General features: G+C 38.3%; 2 protein-coding genes across 2 annotated transcripts in view; both read left to right on the plus strand.

The window, feature by feature from the left end:
* Positions 1-459: 459 nt before the first annotated feature.
* On the plus strand, positions 460-8504 carry psmd12 (proteasome 26S subunit, non-ATPase 12). Its single transcript, XM_059340048.1, has 11 exons — positions 460-683; positions 2195-2254; positions 2713-2841; positions 2979-3086; positions 3221-3325; positions 3541-3690; positions 3812-3946; positions 4523-4635; positions 5443-5617; positions 7857-7934; positions 8087-8504. Exons 1-11 carry the CDS (start codon positions 576-578, stop codon positions 8294-8296), a joined length of 1371 nt encoding a protein of 456 aa, XP_059196031.1. The 5' UTR covers positions 460-575; the 3' UTR covers positions 8297-8504.
* Positions 8505-11831: 3327 nt separating this feature from the next.
* helz (helicase with zinc finger) overlaps positions 11832-25050 on the plus strand; it is a 59865-nt gene continuing 46646 nt past the window's right edge. The window contains exons 1-8 of the mRNA XM_059337246.1: positions 11832-11930; positions 20034-20279; positions 20851-20887; positions 21204-21328; positions 23243-23299; positions 23627-23675; positions 23921-23996; positions 24515-24713. Coding sequence (XP_059193229.1) covers positions 20052-20279; positions 20851-20887; positions 21204-21328; positions 23243-23299; positions 23627-23675; positions 23921-23996; positions 24515-24713 — 771 coding nt within the window. The 5' untranslated portion in view covers positions 11832-11930; positions 20034-20051. The remainder of the gene's footprint in view (positions 11931-20033; positions 20280-20850; positions 20888-21203; positions 21329-23242; positions 23300-23626; positions 23676-23920; positions 23997-24514; positions 24714-25050) is intronic.

Here is a 25050-nt window from a genome sequence, read left to right on the forward strand (position 1 = left end):
GTAATTTTGTGTCTTTTTAAAATAATTTTGTGTCTTTTTTTAGTAATTTTGTGTATTTTTTTGGTCATTTTTTGTCTTTTTTGTGTCTTTTTTTGTAATTTTGTATATTTTTTTGTAATTTTGTGTCTCTCTTTGTCATTTTGTGTCTTTTTAAAATAATTTTGTGTCTTTTTTGGTCATTCTGTGTCTTTTTTTGGTCATTCTGTGTCTTTTTTAAGTAATTTAGGGTTTTTTTCTGTCATTTTGTGTCTTTTCTTTAGTTATTTTATGTCTTTTTTTTGGGTCGTTTTGATACTGCCTCCAGCGGTCCCCAGGTAATTTGAGTTTGAGACCCCTGCTTCAGAGGGTTAAGAAACGAAAATCTCAGAAAGAGAGTACGCTTTCATAACGCCTGTCTGAAATACTCTGAGGGGTCTTCACTGGGTCCTTTGGGCGCGTTGGGCAGCTGTCAGGCGCTCTCCTCTGATTGGTCACCTCCCCGTTTCGTTCCTGTTACAAGCAAAATAGTGCTAGCCTGAGTTTGGTCGCAAGGAAAGAAAAGCACCGTAGATTATCCAAACCCGAACTCCGCAAATATGTCTGAGGAACGGTCTGAAAGATCCGATGGGAAGATCGTGAAAATGGAGATCGACTACAGTTCAACTGTAGACACACGTCTCCCGGAATGCGAAAAAATGGCTAAAGTAAGTGTGAGACAGGCCACCGCTGGCTGAGTCATGGTGCATCAGCATCAGTGCGTTAGCTTCCAAGCTAACATCGACTTTTACTGAACAGCATCCGGAAACCTCCTTTAGCCAATGCAATGAGCGTAAATTGTTCATTAATGTTGGTGTATTTTTAGCGTTCACACATTTAAGTCACCATTTTATTGTCAAATTTATATATTTGCTGTTAGGCTCGTTAGCATGCTAGTAGGGTGAGCGGTCTAATCAAAGGCAACATCGTAAGCTTCTATTGGAATACCTATGATTACACTTTTAACAAGCTTTCTCAGCTTGTCTACATATCATATATTAATAAAGTAATTGTTGTAAATTAAACATGTGTATTTTCAATAAATAGATGGACTCCAGAGGGTCAATAAGGGAGCTTTCACAGTGTGCTATTTAGGCTTTTGGACCATTTTAAAATGTGAATTTTCTTTCTACAATGAAAACTATTACTATTTTTAATTTACATGCAAATAGACTATTTTGTAGTTTTATTATTTTTTTCTGCTGTTTTTGTGTGCAAAAATGGTTTAAAAAATGTACGTTTCCATAGACACTAGTGTCTTTTGTTTGTATATTGCGTTCCTAGCAGCTTTATACTTTAATTTAAATAAAATGAAAAATCTGACTGATAGCCAAGTTTGTGTGGAGAAAAAGGAGCCATGCATGTGGTGTAAGGACGGACTGAAAGATGCTTAACAGAGACAGAAATTAATGTATAGGAAGTTGACATATTTGAACCAAAATCTCCTGGACTTCAGAGGTTTAATAACCTTAACTGGAAGAAGATCTGGAATTTACCTGCTACATATATTATGAATAATCAGGTTAAAGAAGTATCTTTTAAGATAATTCACAGAATTTACCCATCTGAAGTTTTAAGAAAGACATGGACTTAAACAGCTCTTTCTGTGAAGGACACCCTGAAGATGTTTTTCATTTATTTTGGTCTTGCTCTTTCTCAACTAAATTATGGGAAGATATTTGTAACCTGATTTTCTTTTTCGATTGAACCTCATTTGTCCCTGTGCTTTTAACATATACTATTTGGTTTCACTGACTTTCCTTTTGCAAAAGAAAAACAATACAATATCATCAATCTCATGATACAGTTAGCCAAATGGCATATCCATAAATGTTGTTACGTTAATCAAAAACCTCTCTTTCTTGTCTTTGAAAATGAAACCAAACAAGATATTAAGTCTATTAAGAAATCATGGAAGCTATAAAAGCTTTGAATTTATGTACACTTTACAATGTATTTGTATGAAAGCTTGCCTCTGTATTGTTGAAACCCCCTGACGGCGTTTTGTTGGTGTATTGTCTTGTATTGCATCATGTTGCTTTAATAAAGGGTTTTTTTTTTTTTAAACTAACTTCCTAGCCAGGCAAAATGCCTTTTGTCTTGTTTAAGTCCAAAAATGAATAGTTGTCATAAGTATAAAGTGAGACTAACACTATGCTTGTGTATTTTTCTTTTGCAGGAGGGGAAGCTGCAGGAGGCCATTGAGAGCTTGTTGTCATTGGAGAAGCAAACCAGAACGGTAAGTGGTTCAGTAACGTTATATACTAGAAATACAACTTGTTTACTTTTTTTAATTTCACTGTGGAAAGTCCAACATTTAGGAAGGTCAGACCCGAGTATTTTATGAACCTGCTTGATTGTTCTATATTTTGAAAAAAAAGATCTAATTCAGTTCGTAAATTGTACGAGAACCCACTGTCATCCAGAACAGTAACAGAACAGTACTCGAAGGGGATCTTGCTTGTCTTCACCAAAATCTCCTGAAAAAAGTTTCCTGGAACCCTTAAACAACCTGTAGTGATTTGATTTCCCTGGATAAATTACCCTGGTGGGTCCTTGGCATTAAAATGTCCAAAAAGGGAGAGTACTTTTGAGTAGTTGTGTAAATTAAACAACTAATTATGTTGTGTGTTATGCATGTGTTATATTTTACATATAGTCCTTGTTTTTACTTATCTCCCTTCAACCCTTGCTCAGGCATCAGACATGGTGTCCACCTCCAGAATCCTTGTGGCTGTGGTCCAGATGTGTTATGAAGCCAAGGACTGGGATGCGCTGAATGAAAACATCATGTTGCTCACCAAAAGGAGGAGTCAGCTGAAACAGGTCAGATACTTCTTTTCCCCTCGAGGCTTCAGTTAGTCTGAAAAAAATATTCTTGTGACAAACATGATTTACCTTTCAAACATGATTTACCTTTCAGCCGTTCTTTGAAGCTTAATTTTTTTTCTCTGTCTTATCAGGCTGTTGCCAAGATGGTGCAGGAATGTTACAAGTATGTGGATGCTGTGACCGATCAGACTATCAAGCTAAGACTCATCGACACACTTCGCACCGTGACTGCTGGAAAGGTCTAGAATGTGTTTATTTGTGTTAAAACAGAGCTTTGTGTCATGTGTGGGGGGTTTGTAAGTCCCAGGCTAGCTATGACTGAGGCACCTATAGATTTGTTTCCTCCTCACCAATTCACATGTCCTCCTCACAGATCTATGTAGAGATTGAGCGTGCCAGGCTGACGAAGACCTTGGCCACTATCAAGGAGCAGAGCGGAGAGGTCAAAGAGGCAGCTTCCATTCTTCAGGAGCTGCAAGTAAGAGACTGATGGACTATTTTCTTCCTTTTTTGAATGGAAAAAAAAAATCACTACTGTCTTTATGGTGACACATCTACTATCTTTTAACAGTTCTGAAAGAATTTGATTGTTGAGAATATTTTTTGGGGGGGAAGGACACAACCTGACTGAATGGGAAGTTTTTTGGACAGCTGTTTAGAAAGTGCTGAGAATATTTTACTTTCCTGATTCAGGTGGAGACATATGGCTCCATGGAGAAAAAAGAGAAGGTGGAGTTTATCTTGGAACAGATGAGACTTTGCATTGCTGTCAAGGATTACATTCGCACCCAGATCATCAGCAAGAAGATAAACACCAAATTCTTCCAAGAGGAGGGGACCGAGGTATGGGAAAGAGGCCACAGAGTGGCCAATGTGTTATTGGCTTGACAACCACTGATGATGAAAAGCATTTTTGATATGTATTGGTAACTAACTTTTTGCTTTTGTCTAATGAAAAACTCAGGAGTCCAAGCTGAAGTACTACAACTTGATGATTCAGGTGGACCAGCACGAGGGCTCCTACCTGTCTATCTGCAAACACTACCGGGCCATCTATGACACCCCCTGCATCTTGGAGGACAGCAGCAAGTGGCAACAGGTACATAAGCTTTATCTCAAAGCCACAGTTTATTATTACAAATGTGATTATTTTACTGTTGTTTCACTGCTGCAGTTATTCGTCCCATAACGGGGAAATTCTTTATAAACCAGTGAACACACACCATGCTAGGGGCAGCGGGCAGTGCATAACTGCGCCTAGGGAGCAGTGGCCCAACAAACGACAAACAAATTATGCTGTTATGTTTTCCTGTCTGAGTTTTAGGGCACAGTATCATGGTTTAGGATTAAGATAAAGATTACCTTATTAGGCCCACAATGGGGAAATTCAAACTCTGCATTTAACCCATCTTTTTTTACACACCAGTGAACACAACATGCTTAGGAGCACATTTTTGGAAATACATAAAAACTGTACCAGCCCTGTGTATGAATTTATGAGCATTGACACTGTTTAGTAAGAAGAGGGTTGCCTTTAGCATTGGTATTGAAATCCAGACTTTTGCACAACCAGTGCCAATAATAATAAACACTATACAAGTATCTTTTCAAAAATGTACTTTGCCTGTTGCGTCTAGGTTTTGCTCAATAAGTCATAAATGCATTTATGTTTCAGGCCCTGAAGAGTGTGGTGCTGTACGTGATCCTTTCTCCCTATGACAACGAGCAGTCAGACCTCGTACACAGAATCAGTGCGGACAAGAAACTGGAAGAGATCCCTAAATACAAGTAAGACATACTTCTTGCTTCTTTGCCTGTAGGCATCACCATAACTACAACAAAGTGTCCTCACCTCTTTGTTATTCTAAGAATAGATTGTAGGGATGCATGATATTATCGGCATGTTATCGGTATCGGCCGATTATTAGCTTGAAAATGAACTATCGTACATCGACCAACACGCCGATATCCACCGATATAATAAACTGATTAAATAATGAGGTGCACATCACCTCACTGTTGCACCTTGTTTGTAGCTCATAGAATTGTGCAGTGTAGTCTGAGCACACCCATTTATTTATGTTCTGATTTGGGACTGAAGCTGCTTATATTGTTTGTACTTATTGTATTTTGTTTGGACAGTGCAGATTGAGTCGTCACATATTGGGCTCCTGTTTTAAGTTAAATTTTAATTTTAGCAGCAGTCTGTAAGGTACATGTAGTTTTATTCAATTTGGGTTTAATTGCTGTACAGTTGCACTTTTCACATGTTCCCAGTGAACACAGGTTATGTTTACTTATTATGTCAATTGGGAAATTGGCCAAATTTGCCCTGATTGTGGGTATTAGTTGTGCGGGGAAAAAATATCTGTATCAGTAATCGGCTAAATGAGTTGTAAAAAATCGGCATTTCGGATATCGGCAAAAAACCCAATATCGTGCATCTCTAATAAATTGTATTATTTTTTTACATGATGGCAGTGGCTGTTGTGTTTCCCAGTCAGGGGGAATGATCATAGCAACTTTCATTGCAGACATCATGTGCATACGCTCTACAGACAGATGTAGTCATTGTGAAATCTCCTCCTTTCGTAGGGACCTGCTGAAACAGTTCACCACGATGGAGCTGATGCGTTGGGCCTCCCTGGTGGAGGATTATGGGAAGGAGCTGAGAGAGGGCTCACCTGACAGCCCCGCTACAGATGTCTTCTCTTATTCAGAAGAGGCGGAGAAAAGGTGGAAGGACCTGAAGAACAGAGTGGTGGAGCACGTAAGTCCCACAGTCAAGTGTAGACTCCTCTCATTTGGATCTGATGCATACATATTCAGATGGCTTATAAATGAAAATTTGTTGATGCTTGACAGCAGGGAGACATTTGAATACATTTACTTACAACATCTCAATTGCCTTGCAAGGTGCACTAGATCTTATGAAACATTTTTTTTTAATTTGGTTAGTGAAAAGTGAGGGTATGAATGTTGCATGAAAATCTTGTCATTGACATTCAAAGTAGAATTACCTGATTTTGCACCTTCTGCATTATTAAAGGTCTTTAAAAAAATTAACATGCATTTTTAACGTGTCCAACAAGTAATTTATAGAGATTGGTATTAGTAGGCCTGGGACGATAACAAATTTTGCTGGACGATATATTGTCCCACAAATTATTGCCGATAAACGAAATTATTGTCAACATGATGATATATCATAATAATGCACACCCTTTCAAATACAATACACTTTTATTTTTCAGTGTTATTTACCATTGTAATTGTAATTTTAAGAACGTTTAAATATCCTAAATAAATAAAACAAACGTTTTTTTTTTTTTAAAAGGGCAGCATTTATTTTGCGATGTAGCAAACTCCACTTTCTGTGAGCGCACAGCGTTTATATTTACTTTGTCGACCAGTGTTGACTGTCGGGACGAAGGCTCTGCATCTCCAGGTGCAGTTTTTTTCCCCAGCTGGGAAAACTGGGTCGGGTGGTTCTGCTTTAGATGGGCATGCAAGTTTGTTGTGGTGGCTTTTTTTGTTGCCACCACTTTTGAACAAATTCGGCATACAGGCTCGTCCGTGTGTTGATGGGCTCACCTTTTTCATTCGGTTTGAAACCGACATATTCCCACACCGGGGCTGTGGCATTTGGCTTTGCAATCATCTTTTTTCCTCGCGTTGCTCCGCACGAGGCTCACCTGCTGCACTCTGTGTGTAGCCAATGCTAGCAGCCCAGCCTTCCCCACAGAGACAAAGAGACTGGATGACTGACAGGAGGGTTCACTCCGCTCATTCTGCTATGGAACAAAAGCGCCCAGGTGCTGAGATCGAGCACAGAGTGAACCCTCTTGTCATCCAGCCTGCTTGGAGGCAACAGACGAGGAAAACAAACACGCATGCGCATGGCGATATATCGAGGCCGACAAAATTATTGAGTTCATTTAATTTATCGTGCGATTAATTGATTTATTGATTATCGGCCCAGGCCTAGGTATTAGGGCTGTCCTTAACTTAAGAAATTTTAAGTTGACTAACACTCTAAGACAGATTATTTGTATATAAACATTGACAATGCGCACACATGCCAATAACAACACTGATTGTGAAGAAAAATTAGGGGACTTTTTAAATTTATTTTACTGTCGAAACGCTGTTTTGATATTATAACAACTTGTCACTCAAGGATAAGCAAGTATAACAAATGTATAAAATAATGTATATGTATAAACATTAAGACTTTTATTAGTACCTTTTCAGCTTTAGAAGCCCACCGCACAACACCACATGTTCAAAACAGATTACAACTCCTCCAAGCCTACTTCTGATTACCTCTGCAACTGGCCATGTGTGACGCTAGAGTGACATGTTCTGATAAGGGCTCTATACGTTTTTATCAACTAATCATTCATTGATATAACTGACATATCTGTAAAACTGAGTTTCTCCACAAAGAATCATGCAAAAGAATCACTTCAAATCTTTGTTTACCAGAGATGTGCTCATAAGCTTCCTGAAAATAAATAATTCAGCATTAAAGCATAAATAATGACTAATCAGCTGAAGAAATCTTAGTCGAATATTACCAAATTGACACGTTAGTCGACTAATCTACTAAAACGGAGCAGCCCTAGTTGGTCTAGACTAGAGTATAAAATGGTGTTTACAGTGCGTAATAGGGGCTTTCAATCTCAGTTGTTATTTTAAATCCTAAACGATGAATTCCAGTGATACAAATAGGTATGAATTAGATTGAACTAAATGGGGTAAAATTACCAGATGGCAGTAGAAGGATAATAATGGATGCAATATTGAAGCTAAAATGTCAGACTGTTGTGTGCAATATTAAAATTCACTCAAATTGGATTAGTAATGGAGGGATTTAACTCATGAATATTTTTTCCAGCTGTGAGAGTTGTTGTGACCTAAAAGCACCTCTGTTCTAACCTGAAATGATTATCATGTCGTATTCTGCTGCAGATATGTGTATTAATTAAATTCTCCTTTTCCCCCAGAACATTAGAATAATGGCCAAATATTACACCCGAATCACAATGAAGAGGATGGCTGGACTCCTTGACCTCTCTATTGACGTAAGCAACAGTTTCACTAATTAGCTATTTTAATTCAGCCAGTATGATTTGCAGTGTAGTTGCTTATGGGTAATAAGAGAACTAATTATCAGAATTTGGTCTCGCTGAAGAATCATTTTGAAAGGCTAACGTCTGCTCAAATATTTTGTCAGGAATCCGAGGAGTTTCTCTCCAGCCTTGTTGTAAACAAGACCATCTATGCCAAGGTCGACCGGCTGGCTGGCATCATCAACTTCCAGAGGCCGAAAGACCCCAACGACCTGCTCAACGACTGGTCGCACAAACTCAACTCTCTCATGTCTCTGGTCAACAAAACCACACATCTCATCGCCAAGGAGGAGATGATCCACAACCTGCAGTGAAACAGTGCATTATTTTATGTTTTGGTTCATATTTGTTTGTCTTTTTTTCCTTCTGTGGGAAATGTTTTTGAATATACAGTACAGTGGTGGACTGTTTATGCAGCAGTATTTACAATGTCATATACTTGGAGATAAATCTGCAGCACCCCGACTTTGTTCATTTTTTACTATCCAGTAAAACCTTGACAATAAACACATGAGCACCTACCTTCTTTGCATCTGCCTGTCAGTGACTGGATCTCTACATATGCTTCCCATTGCCATTTAATGGACTATAAACAGTAGATTAAAATATGTTGCTGTATTAAAACATGCCTAAAACTCTTTGAAATGTATCCTTAGAAATGTAAACAATAAACTCCACATTTGGTTAACGGTTGTACGAAGGTTTTATACAGTATATAGATTTGTGTCTATTCTAATATGACACATTTTAAGGTTCAGAAGTCTTCAGAAGATTTCAGAGGTGCTGTTGTATCATCACTTAGTCTATCACATTGCTGTTAAGTTACATTATAACAATGTGTAGTGAAAAAATCTTCCCTTTTAGTTTCAACTAAAATGTACACACCTGACATGAATCAAGGTTTGTCAAGTTTGTGCAGAATGATTGAAAGTAATAATCAAATCCAATTGAACTCAGGATCTTATTACCAATCATGACCAATGTTCCACCTTTAGCTTATGCGAGTGTAGTAAGTTTCAGATTATGGATAGTACATGGTCATCGTAAATGTATGGCCAGTTTAAACAACCGCTACAGTGGAGTGCAACAAAGTCACAATTATATTGTCTTATATTCTTGGTGTAATGGATATCAGCACGCCTCTTTTTTTAATGGCAGTTTATAAGGTATTAAGGAGTGCCCACTGGAACATTTTTCTTTTTCCAGTTTAAAGGGAAGTGGAATAAGAGCGTTCACTGTGTAGAACCCTTGGAATCCTACAGGAAAGGTGACTAAACTAAATCAGAATAAAAATGAATGAGGAATACAGATGCTTCCTCGTGTAAAATGTATATCGGGGCATTGAAAATGTTCTGGCAGTTACACTTTACTGTCGTTGTTGGTTTTTCTTTCAGTTTGTCACAGACCTGCACATTTACACTACAACCCCACATGCTGTGAAACCTAATGCCGTGCCCTCTTTTGTTTTGCAGACAGAAATACTAGCTCTATTATCACACACAAGGTCATGCACCACCTGAAAATCTATTCGAAAGGATGCATAGTAAGCTTTGATAGCATGACATGATGTAATCTCGAATAAATAGCTCAAAGTGGTAATATACTGTGTTTGGATGTCATCTGACTGTCAAAATCTCTCGGAGCCCACCTCCAACAAAGGCAGATAGTGTGGCAGCAGGATGCAACATCACATCATCCTTTTTAAGCGGGCATGTTTTGCCATTACAAAATTTTGGAGGAGATATAAAAACCTTGATTGCAAATGTGCATATATCTCTTTGCATGAAGAACTTCAAACACAGTAATGTCTCCAGCCTGCTTAGTTTATTTCAGAACTAAACAAAGCCTATAACCTCAAAGTTGATTTATTTATTTTTTATAGCTGGGGTGCCTAATCTTGTAATTGTACTGTAATTGCTGTGTAATAATAACAACTTTGTTTTCAGGCACTTAATGTGTGGTACAGTAGACACAGTGTCCCTAGTTTGAAACTGACCCAGAATGTTTGAAGCAAGGAACACTCCTGTTTTCCAATTTTTCATAATTAGTAGTGATCTATTGAATAAAGACAAAAAGGCTTTAAAAAGCATCTTAATTAACTACCTACACATACTTTTTTAGCTAGAAACTAAATTAAAACAGCTTTTGATTGTTTTTACAAGGTTTCTAAAGACTTTTGTTGGCAAATATTTTGACTGTTTAAACACAGTTGCAACACTAACGATGCCTGTATTCCTGTATTCCAATTTGGTGACCAGTTCCAGTGTCTGATATTGTGAATGTTACCTCAGAGCGATTCTCTTGCTATGTTATTAGTTGCACAGGGGCTCTCTCTGCTGTTACAGGTTGGAAATAGTTCCATAATGGACTTTAATGGGGGAAAGCTACAGTGTCAATCAAACTACAGTGCTCCGAATGTATAGTAGACTGGTCCAATGTAGCTCCAATGGTCTACCACACCTATAACAATATACATTTTAGAGCTATCTTATTCAAATTATATTTTGATATTTTTTCCCCTGTTTTTTTAATATCAACATTAATGTTTAATTTCTTCCCATTCACACACCTTACACACAATCATAATATATATTCTTATTGAGTTTAATTGACAAAATGCATGCTGCACTTTGTTTGCTCTGATATATTTTCTTACCATTCACATAGTTATTATTTAAATATTTTACAACCCTAATAATGATTGGATAAATGAGATAATAACAGCAAAGACAGTCAGTAGCCTAGCCTATAATTTAATATAGTTGTTCAGCATGTTTTGAACCAGAAACAGGGTTTGGCCACAGGATATATTTCCTTGTTTTTTTTAAGTTCTAATGCCAACATAATACAAAGTAGCTATGGGGCAAATGAGTGGTAAGAGTGAAAAGTCAAATTTATAGTATTTTTTAGCTTTTTATAAGAATTAACAAGTGAATTAGTAGCGTTTAAGCAGCTTTTTAATGTTGCAATTGGCCATTAAAATTGGTTATTTTAAAATTACGTATTTAACTTCTAACTTTTCATAAATTCAAGAGTAATTTTATTGGAGCTATAGCAGATTGGTAAACGTGATTATATATTTTTAGAAGTAATCAAATGAAAAGCATTTCGTCACACTGTTAAAATAATCACCTAGTCAAGTCTTTTTTTTTGTCAAATTTTTTTTTTTTTGCCTAAATCATCTCCTGACGCCCGCCACCTATGGTAAAATCGCCTACATCCTCAGCTGATCAGATCATGTGATTTTACCCCTTTAAGATAATTGCCTATGTCAAGTGTGTGACTTAAGCGGATTTATTATGCCTAAGTCAAAATAAAATGTGACTTAGGCAATTTTTTGAACATGTCTTTGTGACTTAAGCACAATATGGTAACACTTTATTTTGAAGGTGTCTACATAAGAGTGATATGAGCGTGTCATAAACATGACATGGGATGTGTCATGAGCATTAATGACACTTTTAAGTAACATTAATGCTCATGATACTTGTCATGTCATGTTTTTGACAGGCTTGTGTGACTCTTATGTAGACACCTTCAAAATAAAGTGTTACCATATCTTACTTAAGTCACAAAGGCATGTTCAAAGAATTGCCTAAGTCATTTATTTCTCTTAAGTTACATAATTTACACACTGTGTTATTACTATGCCAACAGCCATCCTTTGTTACATCCTTTTTGAGTGGAATGATCAATAAATGTCATATGTTACACTTTTGGTGAAGTTTTTTGTGTTTCCTGCAAAACTTAAAAAAATGAGTAAGACGATTATTTTAACAGGGTGACGACAAGGAAGATCCTGCCATCAGAGGCCACACGCGCACTCACTCACACACGCATGCACTCACACACACGCAGCAGTCCTCTCAACCTTCAGATCAGTACATCCCACTATGCTTTGCGATGGTCTGACAAGTGGATCCAAGATGGCGTAGAAAGTAAAGCTAGGTAAGTGTTGACTTCCCATTTTTAGCCCTTTCAGTTGTCCTTTTCATCGCAAAGCCACTGACATGAATCTCCTCCACAAATCATTACGATAATGACGAATGCTTTGAGTTCATGCAAGAATAACAACACGATGTCACATCAATTATATGCGCCTAAACACCGTGGTAAAATTACAGGCCCGAGCCCGTTTTGTTTCGGCGAACCTAGCTAGCTAACTAGCTAGCTAGCTAACATTAACAAACCAGGCAGCTATTCTTGTTTTGAGCCTGCCAGTTTGGTGCCAAGAAAGGCCGTGTTTTGGCTAGCAAGCTAACGGTTAGCTACGCATACTGTGGTTAGTAGCAACACTGCTTACCCTGTGCAAACGCGGACGGCAAGTTGACCAACATTGTGGGGACATTTTTCAGGGCTTTGTAACGCTGCCGTCATCGCTCTGACTTGCAACAGTCATGACAAGTTCAGTAGACAAACAGCAGCTATAACTCTACATACTGAAAGACGAAACAAATCCTTTCCAACGTTTGTGTTAATTAGTGTGTGCTCTCTTGATATCTACTAACTGGACTTTGAGATATTTGCAAGTTTTATAGCCGTGTTTGCTACACATTGCTGCTAACGCTACTGTCCAGCCAAATAACGTTGTGTCAGAACGATAGCAACCGATGTCTCTTTTACAACTATAACCTGCTATAAAATTAGCTTTCCCCTCCACTGTATTGCAGCTGAAGCTTTAGTCTCAGCGGTAGGATCCCACGACTGGACACTAAAAAACAAGACAGGTGTCCTCCCACTGTATCCCGCCAAACTATTTGTTGTTGCCCCAATGAAGTGGCTGGCTTGCAAGCACTAGCATTAGGTAACAGCTATCCTTACTGTTACAAATAGGAGTGTAAAACCGTGCATAGGTTTTAAAATAACATCATAACTGGAGAAGGTACCGCGTTAAGATCAGTTCTATGTTTGGTTTGGTCTTTGACCCTAATTTCCCTTTCCTAGAAACAAACCTTGTCTGATAGTCCAAGTAGCTTCTAACCCTCAGTTTGCATGCCTCACATACTGTCCAGCATTTGCAAGCTGGACTCTGAGAATTAGACCCATATGTTGTCCCTTAATGTTGTAAAATAGAAACAGTAGTGTATGTCATAGTGGCCACTGTGCCAAGAGATAATCTCTATAAGGTGCATATGTTTTAACTATGTTATTTTGACTATTCAAGTACAATTACACATTCCCGTATGCACTTGCACCTGTCTTTTGGAAAAAATGGCTGTACCAGTGTTTCTTGTTAAAGATGCTTCACAGAAGCTATATGTGATATTGTGCTATAGTGGCTGTAACAGTATTTGTCATAATTGGTCAGTTGCCATGTTTGCATACTATCCAAGCATACATTTTCATACAACCTACTCATAAGATAAAGTGTTGTTCCTCATCTGGATGTTTAAATTTTTTTTAAGGAAGTTAACTCGGCAGCAGTTCACTTTTTTCTTGTGGAAAAAGATGAGATTACAGAGAGAGCGGTAATATTTTTTTTCAGATACTGCACATGAAACACTGAAGTGATAACTATGTAGGACATGCAGTTGTTGATGCTTAGTTTGCACAAACTTGTGTAGTGTCAGTCTGAGGAGATGGATGTGCTGTCTTCAGCAACATTTGGTTTGAGGGAAAAATATTGCATGTGGTGCAAATATTGTATTTTACCTTTGTTGGCCTCAGTGTTAATTTTGGATGAAATGAAAGCAGGTAAACTTATGATTAATGCTATATCAACACTAACTAGTTTGTGTCATGTGTTCACCCAACATGTACTGTACATAGAGAATTTATCTTATGATCCTCAGGGACAAGGAACAGGCTGACTCAGAGACACTGCCAGTTAGGCTAGAGCAGCTGCTACAAGCATAGTTGCCTGTTGCTGGGTATTCAAGAAAAAATACTGAAATACTTACCACAGGGTTATATACTCTTTCTTGCAAAATTACACCATAGTGGCAGATAGTGTTCCCTCTTCTCACACAGTCAGCTATGCCACATAAATATGCCCAATGAATGTTCTTTCACAAAAAGCCTGCCCTACCAAGATGTGACATTATCTGTTGTTTGATGTTGTCTTTATACTGCCAGTGTAGCTTTAACATACAGTAGCTGTCTGCTGTTTTACTTTCAAGAACTAACTGTCACAAATATATCCCAAATCACTGCCCACAAATTCACTGTTTTTCCTTTTAAGCCAGTCATAATCAAAAAGCTGAATTCCAGGCTGTGGTGGGGGCCAGGATGGAAATTCAGCATCAGCTAATTGTTTATGGAATTTTAATTAGCACCCCAATTTTTTATTATTTTGCCAGCAACCTCTGCACATAATAACTATAACAGGGCTACTAGGGCAGCATTTTTGTTAAAAAGGTGTTTTTTTTAATCAGAGATAAGCCGCAATACCAGTGGTGAAACCAGCTAGGTGGAAATAGGACCAAAAGTGACTATGCTATTGGCCAAGGTTGAGCATTTGTTGCCCTTGTGTTCCCCAGCAGGTCATGGTGTACCATCACTATCCTGATCTGTGCTGGTTGGTGTGAGGGAGGGCCGGCTGCTTCATGTAATCTGAAGTTTAGATTTTCATGCTGTAGCCCTGCTGCTTATTTGTTTCCTGGCCAGGTATTAAGACATGTTACCAGGGCCACAGAGGCTCGAAGTGGGCATTGTACAGCGTACTGCTATAGTAGTATAACATATACAAAAAATGGTATTGAAGCTAAAAGAAAGCATCCACTTTCAGACCAAACCATTGACCTGGGCTAAACCAGCTTTTTGATTGATAAATGGTGTCTGTCCCGGGTTTATGGTCTTTCTTTCAACCAGTACGTAACATGGACCAGACAGTGTTTGACTTTCGTATGTAAGGGGGGGGATACAGGTTTCTGCAGTAACTATTGAACTAAAGATAATCAAGTGCAATGTTTAGTAGGCAAGATTCCTATCTGCTCCTAATGAGTACTCTTTAGGGACTTATCCAGATGAAGATGCTACTTTAGTATTATGGGGCTTTTTGTGAATTATTTGACTTGCTGTACAGTTAATTTGAATCTTTAGACGCATTTGTTGTCCATTTAATGGCTTTGAAATTGGGGTTATTAGATGCAGCTCTTAGACATACTGCAGTTATTAACTTTTCTTAGAGCAGATTTTCAATCGAGATTTGAGTTTAAAAAAAAAATTAAAATAAGATATTGCATTGTACTAGTTATACCTTAATGTGCAGAAAAGTAGCTGGATGCCTTTTCCTGCTGCACCACCTACAACCACACACAGCCGCCTCCTCCTCACAGAACCAAAGGCGACTTACACTTAAATATGACTGTATGTTTAAATGTAAAGTGATTAGTGACATAGATGCCTGTAATTTAAAGACTATGACTGCAGGTGCACTCCAGAGGAGACATTTTAATAAGAATTTCTGCTGATTCTAATTTATCAGAAGACACACAGTACTTATACTTACTTAACAAATCTTTTATTTATTTATGCTCCATTTTTCATTAAGCTGACATATGACTGTGTAGTATCTTAATTAGTTATGATGTAAGGTGACTGGAAATTGCAATTTCAGTTTTTGCAAACAAAAGCTAATGCCTAGTTGCCATGTTGGCGACCACTTTGAGCCCTGCATCAGTGTATATGAACATCATGCATTCTCTTAACTTTAGAGGCTGTATAGAGCCAAATGCTCAATCCTCAGTGGAATCAGTTGGTTTGGCTCTGTGGCTATAATATGTCACAACACCCATTTCCTTCTGCATACTGTCCAGCACTGTCTAGTCTCAATAAAGGCTTCACATTCTGTATAATAAATTATTATAATGACCTTCGTCTAAGCAGTCAGATGACACCAGACAGCTGACTACACTGTTGCTTGCTTTGGAGCTTGAGATGATGTTAAAGAAGTATGTCTCACATAATTCGCATGTGATCACTGCTTTCCTAGCTAGTTTCAAAATTGATGCATTTGAATGTAGACTATATAAGCACAGGCCGAGAACATAGAGCCATTCTTCGAGCCTCATCCTGTCTTCCTGTTGATTTATGACACAGATCAACCACATGAGGACATGACTTTTGGTAAACAGACATCCACATTGCATGCTAAACACAATACGTTTAGAGTAGAAATAAGGACGGTTTCTCAGAGCTCAAGATTACATCTCAAAATTGCTTTTAAACCACCAACAATCTAAAGCCCGAAGATTTAATTTATACTATATAAGACATATAACTGCTGCAATTGTTCACATTTTGCTAGAATAATCAAATGTTGTTATCCCTAAAGCTTTTCAGTGAATACCTCTAAGATAGAGCATGAATTTAGATACAGAATTATTGATAACAATTATTGTGTTGTGTTGAGAATTTCATTTTATATAACGTTTTATGATAGAGATTTTACTGAAAATAAAAGGATTCTTTAGGTACAGAAGTATGAAATATGTCTCAGAGAGTCACATGTTATAACTACTAAGTGACTACCCACAAGTCCAGTAGGCAGGAAAATTAGTTATTGCTCTACAGAACCCTGACATGTAAGATTTACTTTGATCCATGTGTAAATTTGTTTTTTTTTGTACTGGATAAATGAGGGTTGGCTGTCAGCTGGTGTTTAAAACTGGGAGAGCAAGTGTTAGTAAATGATCCAGCACTCCCAAGAGAAGTGGAGTGAAGCCCTCTCTCTATTTCTCGAAACTCCCTTCCTCTCAACATTTCACTCTCTCTCTCTCCGCTGGGGGAAAATGTGGAAATTACAAGTTATTATAAGTTCATTTCCTGCAAATTCCACCATGAAGCATTTTTGGAAGGTTTTGTACTGAGTGTTCTTGTGCTAAGAGGTGTGAAAAACAATCAGGCTTAAGGTATTAAAGTACATCACATGTTGTTTAGAAATAATTTAATAATTATAAGTTACTTTCTTTAATAGTCTTTAAAGTTCTGAAAAAAATAAATAATTATAATTAAGTTTCAGTTGGATGCAGAAACTTGGAGTTGGAAAGTGAAGCAAACAAAAGGGATGCGTTTCACCAATAGGTGTGTGTGGGAGTACTGTAGGTTTTATTTTCTCAGATTGTATAACCTGATATGTACTTACAAATAGTCAGTGTGATAGTCTGACCTATATGCATGTCCACTCTTAGATAAGGGTGCTTGGATGTAGCATTATTTATTTATTGGCAATATTACTGGCCAACTAGAAAATTTCCTCTGGGGGAAATTTTGAAAGGGCCACGGGGGCTACTGCCGGTGTGTGTACACTATGATGAGGTTCTTCAGAGATTTCAAACAATTAATACTAGTAATGTTATGATACTATATAATATACAAGGAGCACACCTACAACAAACATTCCTCTTCAAGTATTTATTTATACAGCAACCTATGACCTTTAACCTCAAAATGTGTGTGTTTGTGAAACATTTGTATCTGGAGGAGTGTGCGCGCTTACGCGCGCATATGTGTGTGTGTGTGTGCATGCGTGCGTGTATCTTTAACTGTTATTACATTAAATGACCAGCGTGTGTGTGTGTGTGCGCGTGCGTGTATCTTTAACTGTTATTACATTAAATGACCAGTGTGTGTGTGTGTGTGTGCGTGTATCTTTAACTGATATTACATTAAATGACCAGTGTGTGTGTGTGTGTGTGTGTGCGTGTATCTTTAACTGATATTACATTAAATGACCATTGTGTGTGTGCGTGCGTGTATCTTTAACTGTTATTACATTAAATGACCAGTGTGTGTGTGCGTGCGTGTATCTTTAACTGTTATTACATTAAATGACCAGTGTGTGTGTGTGTGTGCGTGCGTGCGTGCGTGTATCTGTAACTGTAATCACATCAAAACATCAAAGCGTGGGGTCGACCAATCAGAGCAGAGCAATCAACGGAATTAACAGCTGTGGAATCTTCTGGCAGAGTGAAAGCAGCCAGAGGTGGGCAGAGTGAAATTTCTGGCCTCGAACAGAAAGCATTTTTGGCAAAACCATAATACCTATCATTGATCCGACTTCACTTTGAGCGTCCTGAGTTCTTCCTGAACCTCTACATATGTTTTTTTTTTAAGAAAAATGAAAAAATAACTTTGTTAGAGCGATCTAAAAAAACAGTTAAATCTCACTTTTTCCGAAATCTTCCTGCGTTTTTAATATGGGACCCAATGAGGCTGTTGGTGGTTTTGGTGGCGCATCTTTGCGTCGTACGCCCAAATTATAACTCTGACAGCTTTACCAGAGGATTGTGAGTGAGAAGAGAAATTTTCCTACATTTCTATGTATAAATTATTTCTGTAGAGTGGAATTTGCGGCCTGGAGCGCAGTTTTCAAATTTATTTTTTGACAGTTTTACCTCTCCCTCTACACTCTGAGCGATGACATCACACACTCTGACACGAACATTCCGTGCAATACACACCCATTATAATCTCAGAATTTCTCCCAAAAGGATCATGGTCATTGAACAGGGATTGATAAAAAACTATATGACCTATCAAAACGCAAAGTAATACACCAATACACAAGACTTGTGTCTACTGTTTAAAGTTTAAATGGAGTCTCTAGGTGAAATTATGCCGGAGAAGTAGACGTCTGAAAATCTTCAATTAATGTTCTTTTTTGCTCATTTTCTTTCGGCCGTCCCATTCATTTCAATGCAAAATTTTGGGCTTACGTCGCGAAAAATTCATATTCCGTAGAGAAAAGTAATAGCACACCGATCCCGATCAAACCGCACGTTTTGATATATAATTTGTCCTGCAACTCTTCGAGTTGCAGGACTAGTAGCAGGACGAAATTGCGTCCGGAAGAGGAATAAGAAGAAATCCACAGTATAACAGGTCCCAACTGGTCCCTACAGCTATTGCTGTATGGGACCAGTGCTCGGTGCGATTGCCCCGAGGCCCTAATTAGAGATTAAACAGAAAGGGTAAATGGAAAAACAAGGAAATATCCAAAGCAAATTCAATTAACAAATCGCATCCTTTTTCCTCAGATCATTATTATGTGTGAGAAGGTAGCAAATGATGTTAACTTTAAATAACTATAATAATAATTAACAAAACAAAATAATTAAAATTAATGAATCTACTCTTGGGCAAATTTATCTTTCTTTATCGGTCGTTTATTCACACTGAAAAATCCATAGTTTCTCAAACAAGCAGACACATAATGACATTATTGGACTACAGTCAGATAATTAATCAAATCAATCCTTCCTTTGGAATATACCTTGCAAATTGCAAATTTATTGTTGTTTTTAGACACCTGGTACAAGAGCCACACCAGTGAAGCTATTTCATCGGCATGTAGAGAAATTGTTTTGCGTCATCTGATCGTCATCCCTTGATAATGATTTTTTTAGTGGTTGATCAATCGGAGCACCCATACTCGACTAGAACCTTACATACATCCTGTGAGCATGCATGAGCTAACAAGAAACAAACTGTATTGAAACACAGAGCTGAAAGCTATTGAGAGTAAGGAAAGACTTTTGTGAAAATTAAGGAAGGTTTAAATTACCCAGTTCTAGATGAATATATCATATGTTAACACTTTTTCTGTGCCTAGATTGACACTTGTGTCATTTAACTTCCTAAAATATAACATATATGTTAGTGTTATGTTTTTTCTTTAGTACAGAGTCCTGCAAAATGCTGCTGAACTGGAAGTAAAACAACAGCTTTTTAACAGGAAACTGGTCAGAGTTCTTAAGCATGTAAACAAATAATTCTCATTTCCTTAAACTGCTTATTTGTTTTGTCCGTACATTCTAGGTGTCTGTGATTTACAGCTCAGCCTGGAATGTTATGGTGGTGTGGCATAATAAGACAAAATTATGCAGCATAAACAATCATTTTTTTATCAAGTTTCCAGTCCAGTGCCATTCTGTTACTTTGTAGACATGAAGAACGCCCTTTCTTTATCCAGATGGTTTCAATGTTGTCATTTTAATCTGAGTGGCAGTAGCCTATAGGTGAAAATGCCTTTTTCCCCCTGTATTGCCCACCCTGCTTCAGAAAAGATATTCATACTATGTCTGTCTCCTTGTCTTTTTCTGATTCCAGACGTTTTGTCCCTGAGTCATGGCGGACAGGAGAGCGGAGAAGTCATGTGAAGAAGCCAGCAGATCGTTAGCCAGGCGGGAGTACGAGGCGGCAGTCAGCCACAGCACGGATGCCCTGGTGGTCCTTGCACCCCAAGCCCCACCTTCCGGTGCCCCTCTCAAGCCGAGCCCTACATCCCTTGTCGCTGCCGCCGGACCCCTCCGCAGCCGTGCACTGCTCTACCGAATTGCTGCCTTCTTGCAGCTGGTGAGGACAGAGACTGTCTAAGTGTTATTGCTGCAAGCAAGCCGACAAATTACAGCCCAAGATAATCACTCTTTTCACTCTTGCCCTGTTACTTTGTGGCCCCCAAATTTTTTTGTAGGAGGGATCCTTTCCTCGAGAATCTTAAAAATCATAGTTTGAAGACAAAGTCTTGCCTGTCATAACACCAAATAGAATATACATTCCTCATATTTCTGAAAAAATGCATTACACTGTAATGACGTAGGCTGATTATTGTGCTTTAAATCCACTGTGGTACTGCTAATCACTTAGAAATTACCATGAAGAGAATGTTAGAAATGAGAACAATAAACCCTACTTTCGTCCTCTATGGTACTGTTATGTTATCTTCCCAGAGCACTAAAATTACACCAGTTACTTAAGCCCTAAGATTATGGAAACTACTTAAGTCTATAATGATAGTGTGAGGGACTCCGCTGTGAGGCAAAGATAGCCATTCTTGGAGCTTATATGAAGCTCTGACCCTCAAACACAAAGTATTCCCATTTGTTATGGTTTTCACTTTTTTTTTCTCTTCTCCTTCTGCCAACAGAAAAACTATGATGAAGCAGATGAAGACTGCAAACATGGTGAGTAGCAATTTAAATTGGAACCATCTGCTGATAGTGTATACAGTAGGGAGTTTTTTACCTAGTGGCAGACAAAGTGTGTGTATGTCTGCCAGGGTCAGAGAAGAAACAAGTTCTTATATGCTTGGGTCTCAGTTAAAGCAGAATAAATCTGAATTTTGGGCTTATCTAGAGACCTTCTGGGTCAGTGTCATTGCTTCATGAATACAGTTTTAGAGAGAGCAGATTTATGACATAAATTGGAAGAAGCATAATTGAATGTACTAAATTCATTCTCTTCCTACCTGTGCCCTGTGTATTCTTCATCCTGTCCTAGTCCTGGCAGAGGAGATTGCCAGGGGAGATGGTTCGCTACAGGCCAGCTTGCGCTCCATGCTGTTGGACGGCAGCCTGCAGGAGGTGGCCAGCATCCTCTCTAAAGCCTTGTATGGAGAGCCAATGGTATGATTAATGGACAATGTATATGATATATTCATACAGACAGCCAGCCTGTGCATTCATGTAACTAGAATGTAATGCCAAAGTGCATTTAAGGCTCCAAAAATGCATCTGTTGAGGTCACATTTCTATTCCTAAAAAGAGGTGACGCCTCAATGAACCTTTTAAGGGCATGGGAAGGGTTAAACTATTGAATGTTACTGTGCATGACTGACTTTCACAGTGATGTAACAATGATATCAGACACAGTGTGCTTGATGAATGTGATAGTTATGGTTGTCAAGGTTGTCAAGGAGTAAGTTTTAGTATTGTTCAGTTATTCTGCAATGGCTTCAAAAAAAAAAAAAGGGCCACATGAAAACAAGAGTTTAAGGTGAAATGAGGTGTAGTGGCCGACCTATAACCGTGTCAGAAGGTCAGTTTTTATATGTTTCCGCTTTTTCTCTTCTCTGACTTCTCCCTCCCTTATCCTGACCGCTGTCTTCATACATCAACATGCATTTTACTGCCAAGGTGCCTCCCCCGGCTACACTCTTCTCCTGTTTGCAACCACTTCCTGCCCAATGCAACACAGACACACAGACACAAGCATGCATTCAAAGGTTGAGCTTGGCCCCAAGGTCATCCAACACTTTATGCAAGTGGGACAGTCCTGTTTACCCGGCAGGTCTCTCTTTCTGTCTCTGTCTGTCAGAAACAGACGTTATTTTGACACAGCTTAGGCTGATTATCTTTCCTCCTTTGGCTCTGCCCCTCTTTTTACTCCCACTGTTTCACACATCATTTTAGGCCTACAATTTTTAATGTTCGTCCCTTTCTTCGTGTTGGAAAAGTTGTGGAACTATTTGAGAGTCAGAATAGGGACACCAGAGAAGGCAAAAACTCTTCTTTTCTTATTTGTTTGCCACTTCGTCTTGACCCTATGTAACACTCCACACTTTAGATTTCAGCTGCCCAATGGATTGTCATACAAGTGTGTTGTCATTTGATACACAGCTATTAGGATGTAGCCAGCCATCAGCAGCTGTTTTGTCAGGGATCTCATTCAATAAATGAGCGACCTTTTTTTATTTATTTTTTGTACACAAGGTGGGAAATATTAAAAAGCCATTACTGTAGTGGCCACACCTTTTATAGTAGTGGGAGCCAATGGGAGGCAGTCATATTACCCAGATAATGACATGCCAGGTGAAACTAATAGGATATAATGAAAACACAAAATAACATGAGATAAGATGAAAGAGATTTTTTTATACCTCATAATTGGAAAATAGGCACCCACACAGGTTTTAAAATAGGCTGGAAAATAATTAGGAAGCCTAAATGGAGAAAAGAATTAAAATATTAACAGAAAACTTGAAGTCGATATCTACATTAAGACCAGGATTCTTTCCCTTTCGATATGCCTACACCGCATCTTTGAATGCTTTATTGGCGCATCATACAGATCTGCCCATCAGAAGTGTGGGAAGACAAATGAACATCCTTATTTCAACTTGTTTTTCATTAAAGCCTTGGTCTTTGAGGGGAAAAACACCTGTATAAAGTTTGAGTCATGAAATGCATCTGCAATAAAAGCCATACTGATCACCACTGAGCCCTGAAGATTCTGCTGTCAGGTACATTTACAGGCAGGAAATCCACCCACTGAGGTGACAAATTGCAAGAGCAATATATAAACTGTAAGCACTTCATCTAGTTAATGCATGAGGTTAGTGAAGTTTTTGACACTTCTTTCCCTCATGCATTCTTTGTAGCGTAGCAGATAGACTTTTCAGTTGACATCTTTTACTGCCGTTTGGAGCTGAAGATATTCATACTTGTGTCATGCAGCTTTTAAATATTTGGATGGGGAAGGTTTTAAAGTTATCATAAACATTTACAAAACGCACTGATGAAAATCATTTTCTTTCACAGAATGGCATTGTCGCAAAAGATCTTACCAGATTAAAAATGCTGTTCTCAGAAATCGAGGTAAGCATCTCTGTTTGCAGGGCTGCAAACTGTTACACTTTCTCTCATCCTTTTGTTCATGTCTTTTGGAGCTTGCTGGTTTTACAGATGATGGTTTATTGCTTGCAGGCGAGAGTCATGAAGATGACTAATGGCCTGATTCCAACGCTAACTTAATTATTTTGTGCTCCTCTGCCTAGCTTGTAGCTGTTGTGGATTTATTACTCACTTGTCTGTAATAGGTCCAGTGGTCCAACTGCTTGTATGGCTATGTTAGTAGTTCACATAATAGTAATGATCTTTCTGTCCCCACATCCAACCACCCTGTCCCATCTTTGTCTCTGTCAGGCTATAAATAGAGAGATGGCACCAGAATACACAGATGACCAGGAGGAAGGTAAGCAAATCTGAAGCATAATTCGCTTATAATACTTTCCCTCAATTTGAAACATGGGACTGATCATTTCCTTGATACAAAAAATTTATTGAACTACAATTGATATGATTCATGTTAAGAAAGAGTTTGCTTAGCCAGCTGGCAGCGTAGCAGCACATTTTAAACAGGTTACAAGCTGGCTGAAGCTCATTTTATGAAGGCTTTGGCTTCATATCATTTGACCACTTGGCTGTGTGTTTCTACAGAGGTCCAAGATGGCTGGCAGTTCCGGCCTCCTCCCAGAGGAGTCACCAGCAGTGAGGAGTACACCCTCTGTAAAAGGTAATGCAAACTAGTTGGTCATTTCCACACATGGCATTTTTGTGTTTATTAAAAACACAAAAAATGAAAGGTACTTGATATTGGCACAAATTTGTTTATTATATTATTATTATTATTATTATTGTTTGAGTGTGCAGATGCTATATAAAATGCTATCTAAATGTGTTGCTATGAAAAAAAAAATATATATTATTTCCTATTTTTATTCACCAAAGTTTGTTCAATAAAAGAAAAAAAAGACAAATACCTGCCACAAGTGTACTTAACATATTTTCATATTGCTGTTTTGTTTGTTTCTGAATGTTTGTGCATTTATAATAATTTAAAATAATATGAAACAAAGAAATGTAGGAAATTCTCACACTGGGTTAGCTTTAACATTGTATTGGTATTCTTGGTAATTTCATGATGTCAAACAATTGGTTGAAATTGTCACAGATAGTTTTCCGTGCAGTCTAATTGAATATTTGCCAACATGTTGTAGCACCAATTCAGCACACAGTTTGTCTCTTTTGTAGGTACTTGGAGCAGGGCCTGTGCCGCTATGGGGCCCAGTGTACGTCTGCCCACTCTCAGGAGGAGCTGATGGAGTGGCAGAAGCGCTATGCGTCACGCCTCATCCGCCTCAAACAGCAGCAGGAGAGCAAACACTTCACAGAGAACTACATGGAGACTCTGATAGAGAAGTGGATGAATTCCCTCTCCCCAGAGAAAGTGGTGAGTGCATTCAACCTCAAGTGTCTTAATAGATAGAAAACAGACAAATTACAATGTCAAGACGATGATTCACTTCCTAGACAGGCCACCCAAACACAAACGTGGATGGTAATGTTGTGATTTTATTAAAAGCCTCTCTAAACTTACATACCCTCTTCACCTTCATCTAAGTGAGTCTAGTACCAAAAACATTGTACAACCCAGCAAAAAGCTTTTGTACACACACAACATTGACAACCATGGCTGAGTTGTATTTTTTAATATACTAGTTTGAATGTTGATGTGCTCTCATCTTGAGGTTATGCCCTGTTATTTTTCACTGTTCACGTATTATCAT

This window comes from Centropristis striata, chromosome 1 (assembly GCF_030273125.1).
Source record: "Centropristis striata isolate RG_2023a ecotype Rhode Island chromosome 1, C.striata_1.0, whole genome shotgun sequence".
Lineage (NCBI taxonomy): Eukaryota > Metazoa > Chordata > Actinopteri > Perciformes > Serranidae > Centropristis > Centropristis striata.

Coding starts and splice junctions, on each gene's coding strand:
- psmd12 (XM_059340048.1), top strand. CDS start 576: ATGTCTGAGGAACGGTCTGAAAGATCCGATGGGAAGATCGTGAAAATG. Junction 3,691..3,811: donor TCCAAGAGGAGGGGACCGAG/GTATGGGAAAGA, acceptor TGAAAAACTCAG/GAGTCCAAGCTGAAGTACTA. Junction 5,618..7,856: donor AGAACAGAGTGGTGGAGCAC/GTAAGTCCCACA, acceptor CTTTTCCCCCAG/AACATTAGAATAATGGCCAA.